Genomic DNA, 12,210 nt, shown 5'->3' on the forward strand with positions numbered 1-12,210 from the left:
TATTCCTAAGAGACTCAGCAAGGACTTTCTCCTTTAGAAGGTGTTTAGTACTTAAAAAGATTGATGAGCTGCAGAAGATCAGATTGTCTTTCTCAGCAAAAGGCCATTGTAGCCTATGGACGAGACTGGATGGAGGAATAGGCCCTGGTGAAGTCAGGAACAGGGATGTAGCGGAGGGAAGACGGAGGCAGGGGAGCACAGCTCCAGGGCTTTTATCAGAGCAGAAACAAAGACATCATCTGCTGGAGCGCTAGAGGAACCGACTGACCCTCCTTGCTCTGGAAGTAATAATGAGGATTTTAGGTTTGTTTGTCACAGATTGGCATAAAAAGGTGACACAAGGCTGGACTTAACATTAGGTAGAAGGTGGCAGCCACTTTTGGCAGCAGACACCGGCAGGTACAGAGCAATGATGAGGTGCTGGAGGTAGGGCTGTGCATGCCATATAGCCTGCTCTGGAGCCCTGAGCAAGCCTGCTGTTCTCAAAAGCAGTGGAGAATCATAGAATCATAGAATTGTAGAGCTGGAAGGGACCACAAGGGTAATCTAGTCCAACCCCCTGCAATGCAGGGATCTTTTGTCCTATGTGGGGCTCAAACCCACGACTCTGAGATTAAGAGTCTCGTGCTTTATGGACGTCACTGGCAATCAAGTAAGAAGATTCTGTTCCCATCTGACCAACCTATGTTTGTGGAATGTGGAGAGACATCTAGTCCTTTGCATCAGTCTCCAAAATGCTCAATTAAACAATTTGAAAACACCATGAAAACATTTTAAAATAGTTATAAAGACAGGAAAAGAAAAGAGCTGAAGAATAGGGCACAAAACCAATACAAAATGAAGACCAAAGGTTGAGTCTTGCGGATTCTTTGTTAAAATGTATTTTAACAAGTTGAATCTGTGCAGCCATAAGCAAGCAGCACTGTTAGTGAATCTCCCTCACAATAAACTATGCATAAGACTGAAACCATGCTGATGGCAATAACCTGAGTATTATGCCATATACGGCTGTTCTTTGGTGTTCATGTGTGTAATAATGGATCAGCATGAATGTATGCATCATTTACTCCTTGGAAGCATGGCTATGGGGGCTTTCATGGTGCACTTATTGGAAAGAACCTAGTTCTGCAAATGCACCCAAATGCAATGCTGTGTCATCGTGGCTCGTTGCTCATCCAGCCATCTCCAGTGGTAATTTCTAAAGACCACTTCATAGATTGCACTTTCTGAAGATGAATCTTCATGTCACAAAAGGGCCATGCAACTACCCACCCATGTACAAGGCCCTTCGAATACTACAGGCTTTTCCTTTCATGTCCATGACAGGAAAAGGGATGTGTTACCAGCCCGTAAGTCAGAATAAAAGCACTGAATACATGAGACCAGCTGCCAACAATATCAACTTGTACTTTTATTTGTGGTGGAAAAAGACATGGGACACAGAACTCTTTATTCCTGGGTTGTAAAAATACAGGCTCTGATCCAGCTCCACTTCACTGGAACAAAGTCTTGCTGAACACTATAGAATTTAAGTTAGCTATAACTAATGTTTTCCATTGGTTTCAATGGAGTTTAGTAAAGACTAGCTTTAGGTGGCTCATGGAAATATTCACATCCTTGACACAATTTGAATTTCTAGGATCAAAACAAGGTCTAACTCCGATTCATGATTTTGAAATCAATCATTACCTGTGTGGTGTAGTGGTTAAGAGTGGTAGACTCGTAATCTGGTGAACCGGGTTCGTGCCCCCGCTCGTCCATATGCATCTGCTGGGTGACCTTGGGCTAGTCACACTTCTTTGAAGTCTCTCAGCCCCCCCCCCACCTCACAGAGTGTTTGTTGTGGGGGAGGAAGGGAAAGGAGATTGTTAGCCACTTTGAGACTCCTTCAGGTAGTGATAAAGCGGGATATCAAATCCAAACTACTACTACTACTACTACTACTACTACTACTCTTCTTCTTCTTCTTCTTCTTCTTCTTCTTCTTCTTCTTCTTCTTCTTCTTCTTCTTCTTCTTCTTCTTCCTCCTCCTCCTCCTCCTCCTCCTCCTCCTCCTCCTCTTGGTTGAGTCTTACAATATGGTCTAAAAATCAGAGGTAGGGAACTTTTTCTTTCTGAGAGTAACCTTCCTTTCTGGGCAATATTCTGAGAGGGCCACATGCCAGTAGTAGGTGGGGCCTGAGGCAAAAATGAGTGGAGCAGCTTATGTCAATGTTACCTCTGTACAGTAGGCCAGTTTCTACTCACTTTTACACACCCCTCTCTTGTGGGAATGGTGCATCCAAAATCTATTTTTAAAAAAGGTCAAACGACCCGGGGCAGCTTCCGCACATACAGTTACCATATCTCTCTCCTGCACCCAGAAAAGCAAGAGTCATTATTGTATAAGAGTTCTAGTCAGGCAGAAACATCCACGGAGTAACAGCGAAGCAGGACCAATGAAGTATGTGGCCCAGGCAGATGGCTGTTTAGTGGAGTCACTCAGATTGAGTCTGTGTAGTTCAGAGACAGCTTACATTTCCTCTCTGTCCCCCCCCCACTCCCCCCACCCAAAATCCTTCACTCTACAGGCAAGGAGTGGATCGTTTAGCTTGCGCTAAAGCCCTGAACTATAGTCCTTTTAAAACAGCTGCCCTAAGCAAAATTGGAGTTTCCTGGGTTACCTGGGTCAAATTTATTAAAACTGTATTTACTTTCTGCTCTCTAGCCTGGAGTAATCAGATTCCGATGTATTTGTTTTGCTAGGTACTGTGATTCCAAGAGCCAGGAAAACATCAACAAACACTGTGGGAAAGGGAGATCCAAAGGGTTTCAAACAAGTTCACTTAACCAGATATATATATAGGAAGATATATATATATATAACCAGATATATATATATAAGGAACAAAAGAAGAAAAGGCACACTAACCTGGGAACCTCCTCTCTGCCCAGAACGTTGGAGGCTATACACCACACCCCCTCAACAGTATTTATAGGAACTCAAACACTGAGATCCTGCTCTGTTCCAGTAACAAGAAGCCGAAAGCACCAGCCTGAAGATGACGAGTGAGACCTCGTCGAAACGTCGCCTAGACACCCCAACTCTTACACGGGAAGACACCCGAAGACACCAAAACCTGCATATATACACACACACACACACACACACACACACACACAAAATGTCATCTGAACAGAAAGGAGTACAGTGGTACCTCGGGTTACATACACTTCAGGTTACAGACTCCGCTAATCCAGAAATAGTGCTTCAGGTTAAGAACTTTGCTTCAGGATGAGAACAGAAATCGTGCTCTGGCAGCATGGCGGCAGTGGGAGACTCCATCAGCTAAAGTGGTGCTTCAGGTTAAGAACAGCTTCAGGTTAAGAACGGACCTCTGGAATGAATTAAGTACTTAACCCGAGGTACCACTGTATAGCAAGTGAGCAAAGGAGCTTGCAAATTAGGACAGTTCCCGCCTGTCCTGCCAAACATTTGCTACAAGAATTGTGTTGCAATATAGCCCCCCCAACTTTGTTTTGCCTCAAAGCATTCTTAGAGTAACAGAAAATCCTTTGTAGAATCTATCACCAGCTGTCTAGCTACCACTGAATAAAGCTGCACAAGTTCTCATTGGCACATACAGACTTCATTTTTCAAATAAGATTTTTTTTTTAAAAAAAACAAAAACCACACCAAATAGCTGTGTTGGTTCTGTATTTTATTTTTTAGAACATGTGAGGACTTTGAAATGTAGCTTCCCATAGTAGCGATTAACCCTGTGTATCTAGCGATATCTGTTGAGAGTTTATTGAAAAACTGAAGTACAGTCTCTGGGGACCTGCTACCAGTTATATGTTTACTTCCACTAGGTATATTTGTAAATTATGAAGATATTAAAAATATGTCGTAAGTTTCAAGTGTTCTATTCTGCAAAGGAAAATAAATCTTATTTCATTTGGCACTCCTAGCTGAACTTACAATAGTATGATAATAAATCCTCAGAATCCTAGGATGACGGGGGGAATAGTTGCTGCTACACAAAAAAAGAGCAAAGTGAATGTATCATGTTTAGATTTAGATCTCAGTGAGACTCCTTCTGCTGAAGCAAAACTATATAGCCCAAACACATACCCATCTTTTGTGGATGATACATTTTCTGCACTCCTCTTATACCCTTTTTTACCTTCCACCTAATTCCAAGTATGTGCCTATCAATGCTTATCAAGATGTGTTGCAAAATTGTCTGTGAAATCACTTCTGCAATGCAGCATTTGGAGTTGGTTAGAGGCTCATTAGAACTTTGAATGATTTTGCACGCGTCAACAAGTATATCTAGGTTCCAACTCTTAGATAACTTGTTTTCACTTAGTCAGATTCTTGGTTGCCTCTGCACTTCTAGTAACTAGCCATAACCAAAAGATAAGATGCCAGGCAACAAACATTATTCTTACATCTTCCCAAACAAGAAGGAAACAGCATCAAATCATGGAAGTTTGTTGTCATGAACTGGCAGGACAATGGGGACGAGGAAGAGGATACTGGCGAGGGGTGTAGTTGGGACTGGGACACACTAAGGCAAGCTGGGGTTGGGGAAGCAGAGGTTGGTGTAGGAAGTTCTCATGGGATAATGAAGGATGGTAAGGGGGTGGGGGTCAGTGTACAGGAACCAGAGCCAGAGGGACCCATAACTCCATGAACACAGTGAGCTCTGAGGAGTAGGGAGCAGTGGGCAGGGCGCTCCAAGAGGCTGAGGCAAGCAAGGGCCCACAGCCCAGCTCCCTAGCTGGCCAGGTGGAGCTCGCTAGCTCTGGGAGGAGGTCTCTGATTCCTCATCTAGAGTAGGTTCAGAACAGGTGAGGGCCTAATGCCTCATCAAGCCCAGTTGCTGCAATCAGCATGCAAAGTACAAAAGGGAAGCAGAGCTGTGGTGCTTTGTCTGTTCAACTGCTCCAGGATATCTTTGGGACTATGCTTTGGTTTGAACATGTGGATTGACTCTGGACTGGGGACTTGACATACTGACTTGCTGCCAGGTAGGCCGGGGACATTTGTCCTAATTAGCCTCCTATTCCCTTGGTATTTCTATGCTATTTTTTATGCTATATTTTCAGACTGCAAAGATTCCCAGTGACATAGAACTTTTGACAAACACTTCACTCAGTGAGATTTGTCAGTGTTTTGACAATACTTACAACATACAAGATTAATGAAAGATTAAGGGAGGGAAACTTGATAAATATCATTAGTGGACCCCACCTTTTGTGAAATACTCACACCAAAGAGGCTTGCCTGGAATCTACTGCATATTTAGTGCTAGGCACCTGGGTCTTTTAATGTGTTCTTAACATTTCTAATTTTAACCTCTGTTTAATCAGATGTTGATGAGTTTTAGCTTGCATTTGGGGGTTGAGTTTGTGTGTTGATGCTGAAACTTGTCTGCATCTAAACATTTGTCCTTTTCTCTCATTCTACCATGGAATAATTGATAGCAGGATTATGCTATCAATTATGCTCATCTCTAATTGACAACCTGGAGTTTCCTTTGAAATATCCAGCCACTGAGCTATTACTTTTAGATGTGTAACTTTATAATACACTGTTATATAAGAATGTGGTTATCTTCAAATATAGTATATTTTAACTTCTATTAATTCTGCTTGCTTTCATCAGATTTTATTAAGTCATATTTTTTCAGATTTTAGTGGGTTTATTTTATAGCCAGGCAATTTTGGTACATATTTTAAAGGATTAGTTAATGAAAGCATTGCATCATCAGTGTTTAAATGAATTTTGTAAAGGGTAGATTTAGAATTTAGCCCAGTTACATTTTCTGTTGATCTAATTAAGGTCATAATGGTTCAATGCATATAACAAAAAACAGTGCTGCTTGGAGAAATCCTGTCTTGTTCCTCCGTTTACTTGAAAATAATTTGAGTACTGGCTGTTTATACATAATACAACACAGAGATCATTATAGAGAGTTTTAACATAATCCTGAAACTGTTTACCAGTATCTAATTTCTATAACGGGGAATATGAATACATTCATTCTATATGATCAAATGCTTTTTCAGAAGGATGGGGGTGGAGACGCTCCTTCAGGTATACAGGACCGAGGCCGTTTAGGGCTTTAAAGGTGAGCACCAATACTTTGAACTGTTCTCGGAAATGTACTGGGAGCCAATGTAGGTCTTTCAGGACTGGTGTTATTTGAACAACAGAGCAAGTGCTATGTAGCAAATGCTACATATGTAAAACTAAGGTTCTAACTACTTCCTACAGTGCTATGGAGGGAACCACACTCAGGCTGGGCTGTGGAGTTTCTATTATAGACCTGACATGCTTCTTAAAGAGACAGGCCACACCCACGACACAGCACTGCTAAACACCTCAGAATTTTGTGCTCCTTGCTTCTTTTAGGAACACCAACTGCACTCATTTTTAAGTATTTTCCTTGCCTTTTTTCATTTATAATCTCTTACCCTTTCTGGAAAACAGCATGCTGGCTTCTAAAAATAACCATTGCAATTCTCTATAAACACAATGGTCTACCCACAGCTGTATTCATGGTTGACGACAAGTTCACTCCTCAAATACGTCATTACTTTTTGTTTAGCTTCTTGGTGGGCTGGACTTCAGCCCACTAATATGCAGGAGATTTTCCAGTTATGATTGCATCCAGTCTGCGATCAAGTGGACTGGTGAACAGTAAATTAAATGGGAACCAAAACAATTTGATTTTTTTTAAAAAAAATTAAGTCCAGGCTCTCTCCATTTTTTCAAAAGGAAATGTTCCAGGTGGTCATTGATGTATGGGGGGTTAGTTGCTTAGTTTGTTAACTCCGGTTTGAGAATTACTGCTAACATTATCATATGACAAAAGCAGTGGTGTGTAATTTCCTGATTGTTGCAGTACATCGAAGTACGTTTCCGAGCACAATTCAAAGTGTTGGTGTTGACCTTTAAAGCCCTAAACAGCCTTGGCCCAGTATACCTGAAGGAGCATCTCCACCCCCATGGTTCAGCCCGGATGCTGAGGTCCAGCGCCGAGGGCCTTCTGGCGGTTCCCTCATTGTGAAAATCAAAGCTACAGGGAACCAGGCAGAGGGCCTTCTTGGTGGCGGCGCCCTCCCTGTGGAATGCCCTCCCACCAGATGTCAAAGAGAACAACAACTACCAGACTTTTATAAGACATCTGAAGGCAGCCCTGTTCAGGGAAGTTTTTAATGTCTGACATTTTAATGTATTTTTAATCTTTGTTGGAAGCCGCCCAGAGTGGCTGGGAAAACCCAGCCAGATGGGTGGGGTAGAAATAATAAATTATTATTATAGTATTATTATTGCAGATTTACACATACTAACTTGGGTCACATCCACATCCATACATTCAAAGCACAAGGCTTCCCTTCTGGGAACTATAGTTTGGTATGGGTGCTGAGTATTTTAAAGAGAGTAAACTGTAGTTCCCTGGATTTAAAGCCAAGTTTTTTGTTTTTTGTTTAACTGTGCTTTAAAGGTATGGTGTAGATGTGACTGTAGTTCTGCAGAGTGCCAAGGGGGTGTGCATTCCATTTCTCCTACATGGACTCAGCCAGGACTTAAATGATGTCCATTCAGCTTCAAGAATGCTGATTGGGCATCACTGTAATTGAGATAACTAAAGCACAAATCTGAGTTGTGCAGGGGAAAAGTAATAAAGCTGTATGAGCAGCCATTGCTTTCCTTGTAAGATATATAGTTATATATTTGTAGTGCAAATTATTTTGAAGGACCAAAGAGTCAGTCCCTTAGGGAAGGAATAAGTGGTACACACTGCTTATTAGTTCAGAACCTAAAATATCTGTTTGAAAGGAAACAACAACTTTTTTTTGGCCAGTGTCTGTTTCATATGAGTACAGGATCTAATTCTAGACGCCAAAGTGTCAAATATCCAGTTCAAGTGAACGGAGGTCCACAGCCACTCCAACTTTCTAGTACATTTGTTCATAAAGCTGTATTCTATAAACACACACACACATATATATCCCATACCCTATACAGTGGTTTGTTGTTTAGTCGTTTAGTCATGTCCGACTCTTTGTGACCCCATGGACCAGAGCATGCCAGGCACTCCTGTCTTCCACTGCCTCCAGCAGTTTGGTCAAACTCATGCTGGTAGCTTCGAGAACACTGTCCAACCATCTCGTCCTCTGTCATTCCCTTCTTGTGCCCTCCATCTTTCCCAACATCAGGGTCTTTTCCAGGGAATCTTTCCTTCAGAATTGATAGGTTTGATCTTCTTGCAGTCCAAGAAGATCAAACCTATCCGTTCTTAAGGAAATCAGCCCTGAGTGCTCACTGGAAGGACAGATCGTGAAGCTGAGGCTCCAATACTTTGGCCACCTTATGAGAAGAGAAGACTCCCTGGAAAAGACCCTGATGTTGGGAAAGATGGAGGGCACAAGGAGAAAGGGACGACAGAGGACGAGGTGGTTGGACAGTGTACAACTGTCCACAGTGGTACCTCGGGTTAAGTGGTACCTCGGGTTAAGTACTTAATTTGTTCTGGAGGTCCGTTCTTAACCTGAAACTGTTCTTAACCTGAAGCACCACTTTAGCTAATGGGGCCTCCTGCTGCTGCTGCGCCACTGGAGCACGATTTCTGTTCTCATCCTGAAGCAAAGTTCTTAACCCGAGGTATTATTTCTGGGTTAGCAGAGTCTGTAACCTGAAGCGTATGTAACCCAAAGTGCCACTGTACTGAGGGGATGGGAATGTGTCAGGGGTTGTACCTAGGGCCCCGAGAGTGTCTGAATGAAAGAGACCACACAAACCAAGAGTTCCATAACACTAAAAAAAATGTAGCTTTGGTTTTGTTTGCTCACCAGTGGCTCAAACATGTGTCAGAAAGGACCGTTTGGTACAGCACAGGGTATAATTTTGCCTCTGGCATTTTCACTACACCACAAAAACGTTTTGTTTTTTTATGCTGAGCCAGGAAAAGACAAACCAAACAAAAGGAATACCATGTAGCTGAAGATGTATTTTCCTGTCTATATAAGGATTGCACGGTAATTGAGGAATCAAGACAATCTCTGAAAATGAACCTTTAGGAGCATGGCTTATCAATTTATCTTACAATCAAAGTATCATAGAATATAAATGGCAAAGCAATGTTATGTGCTGTGATTATGCTTAGCATCAAAGAAAATGTTAGTTAGCAAAAGGTTGATGCTAAGTGGACTTATATACACATGGCATTAGTGTGCCAATGTAATTTTTATGTAGCCTCTGCAAAAAAGAATGAAAATGTGTTGATAACTGATCGGCGGTTGTCTAAAGACTCAATCAAGTCTTTCTGAGCCCAGTTACTCAAAACCCTTTAATACAAAACCTGTGGCCCATCTGATGGCATACTGTACTACAACACCCATTATCCTTGATCATTGGCCATGCTGGAGCTGATGAGAACTATAACCAAACCACATCTGGAGGGTCACAGCACAGGTTCTCTACCTCTGCTTTAACAGGAGATGCAGAAGAACAGGTTGCAAATAAAAACACCCACTGAAGTTTAGAAGCAAAGGTATATTTTTTAAAGAAGTAATAAAGCTCCTTTACATTTGCCAATGCAATGTGTCCCTCCTCTTCTCCCCTAAAATGACTTTTCCAACATTTAGTCACCACAATACCACATGGCTATTTATAGCCCTTTCCATCTCAGAACTGCTGATTTCATCAGTGACAAATACACCACTAAGTTTTCCCGGTCTTGATTTCTTTGCTTTCTACTTTCTCCAATAATAAAAGCTGTCTGTTATTCTGAGTCTGTATGCGCAGAGATGCCCTGCTTTTTTCTGGGAAAGAAAATGCTTCCTAGGAAAATGAGGGTTATCAGCTCTGGACATATTCATTTTATTCTATATAGAAGGGTTCTATCCCACCCTTGGGTCAAATGATCCTCAGGGAAGCTTGCAACAGACAGCAATTAAGACAGGTATATAAACATGTGCTTAATAATAATAATAATAATAATAATAATAATAATAGTAATAATAATAATTTTATTATTTATACCTAACTCATCCAGCTGGATTGCCCCAGCCACTCTGGGCGACTTGTTCAAGTGTTTTGCAGAACACAGGTACAAGTTGTCTCTACACATGTACAAGTGTTTGTGTGCAAGAGTGTGCACAGGTTGATGTGAACAGCTCAGCTATTTGCATACGCAGCTGCACATTTCTTGAACACAATGCACGAACACCCCTTGTTAGATCACAGAGGCCATTTTTTCTTCCATTCTGCAGTCTTGGAGCAACTGCAAGTTGAGAGTGGAGTATTTGTTATCGTAGAGGAACAAGCTCCTTGCAGCTGCTCCTTCTCAGATTGATGGATGAGGCTAGACTGCTCTTCCTTTTGCCATGGCCTGGCAATCAGATTGCACAGCTGCCCAGTAGCTTTTGTTCTCTTGACCAATGGTAGCGGCCAGAGTGCGCTTCCCTCCAGCTCTGCAGTCTCAGGTCAACATAGCAAACCTGCATGTGCCAAACACCAGGCACGCGGTGAGCCATGGGATCTTTGCCCATTGTCTGCAAAACTGATTCCGATTTGATGGGGTCATATCTGAGCCAAGGAAGACCTGGCACAATGTCATCAAAACGGCATCACAGCCTTAAGTACATATAAATAGGAGATCAAAAGGAAAATTCCTATTGATAAACCCTTCCTGGCAGGAATATGACTCGGGCACCCAAGAATATAGAAAGCAACCTCTTAAAGGCATGTGTAGGTTGCAGTACTTGGGAATGCAAAGAGCATTCAAACTAGGGACTCAGCTCTGCAGCTGCAAACAAAATGTTTTAAGCATGTTTTGAGTGCAATCTACAATGTGACACTAGATGGCGATGGTGAGCCTTATGGAAAATTCAGTGTATTTTTTAAAACTCTTTTTTAAAAAAGCATTTTCAGAACGGTTTTTATATGTGTGTTGATTCCACCCGAGTCATCCATGCCACAAACTCACTAGAAGAATCTTGAGGAATATTCTCTGAGCAGATATCAAGCTTGCTTTAGGAACTGAGTTTCATGATACCCAGAACAAATTTTGTGCATATTTGGAATAATCCAGAATGTGTGTGTTGTTTTAAGATGGACTGTTTTCATTATTCACCAGGTTTGTTGCTACAATATGGCCACACTTCATAATTATTCAGAACAGGGTGATGCTGCCAGATAAAGGTAAAGGGACCCCTGACAATTAGGTCCAGTCATGGACGACTCTGGACTCATGCCATTACATTATAAGTACAGTGGTACCTTGGTTTAAGAACAGCTTAGTTTATGAACAACTTGGATTAAGAACGCTGCAAACCCGGAAGTATGTGCTTTGGTTTGTGAACTTTGCCTTGGAAGCAGAACATGTTCCGCTTCCGGTTGAATGTGTTCCGTTTGTAAATTGAGTCCCCTGCTGCTATGGGAAAGCACGACTTGGTTTAAGAATGCTTTGGTTTAAGAACGGACTTCTGGAACGGATCAAGTTCGTAACCCAAGGTACCACTGTATCGGATAAGGGCGTAATCTCTCTTGGGAGATATTTTTAAATGATTGATCTAAGAGAGTAGCTAGGAAACATACAAATCACATTAGTACAGCAATGAAAAATCGTGAAAGAGGACAGATCCAACCTTCCAACATTCCTCTGGTGAAAATAGGGACAGTTCTTACTCCCACAAGTGTTCGTACGCCAGGCCCCCACCAAAGTTGGGCTGAACCCAGTGCATGTGTAGCAAACTACAGTTCCCAGGATTCTTTGAGCCGAAGCCATGACTGTTAAAGTTGTATAATAGGGCTTTAAATGTGTGGTGTGAATGTGGCCTAAGATTCATTTGCTAATATGACAGGGAGGGGAGGCTCCAGCTTCTCCTTTGCCTCAAGCAGCCAAATATCTGGAGCCAGCCCTACTCTTACAGCAATGCTGTGCTGTAGCAAAGGCCGGGAGGCAGTGATTTGTCCAAGGTCGTACAATAAGCTTTCTGGCTGGAGTATTTAGTCTTTGGAAGCTCATGAAGAGCTATTTATGTCTAGGTATCTCACAGCTGTATGTTCTTACCCAAAGAATCCAACAGCAGCCATTTAAACTCATTTGTGTGTGTGTTTCACTTTAAAAAAAGCATTTTCTGTGGATTACTTTTTGAGCCCTCACATGCCTTCTGACTGATTTGATGGGAGCCTAAGAAAGCTGTATGACT

General features: G+C 42.0%; 1 protein-coding gene across 2 annotated transcripts in view; it reads left to right on the forward strand.

Moving 5' to 3' along the window:
• Positions 1-12,210, forward strand: part of LOC310704211 (uncharacterized protein) — a 253,324-nt gene that overhangs the window by 235,749 nt on the left and 5,365 nt on the right. Inside the window, exon 4 of one of the 2 annotated variants that reach the window (XR_014524631.1) lies at positions 2,746-2,803. Coding sequence is in view for 1 of the 2 variants with exons in the window: in XM_083497404.1 (XP_083353530.1) it covers positions 2,746-2,830 (85 nt within the window). In the remaining variant the exon portion in view is untranslated. Of the gene's footprint in view, positions 1-2,745; positions 2,831-12,210 lie in introns of those variants that run through there. The other variant, XM_083497404.1, reaches the window with a different exon arrangement.

This window comes from Podarcis liolepis (genome assembly GCF_965112155.1).
Source record: "Podarcis liolepis genome assembly, chromosome: 3".
Taxonomy (NCBI): Eukaryota; Metazoa; Chordata; class Lepidosauria; order Squamata; family Lacertidae; genus Podarcis; species Podarcis liolepis.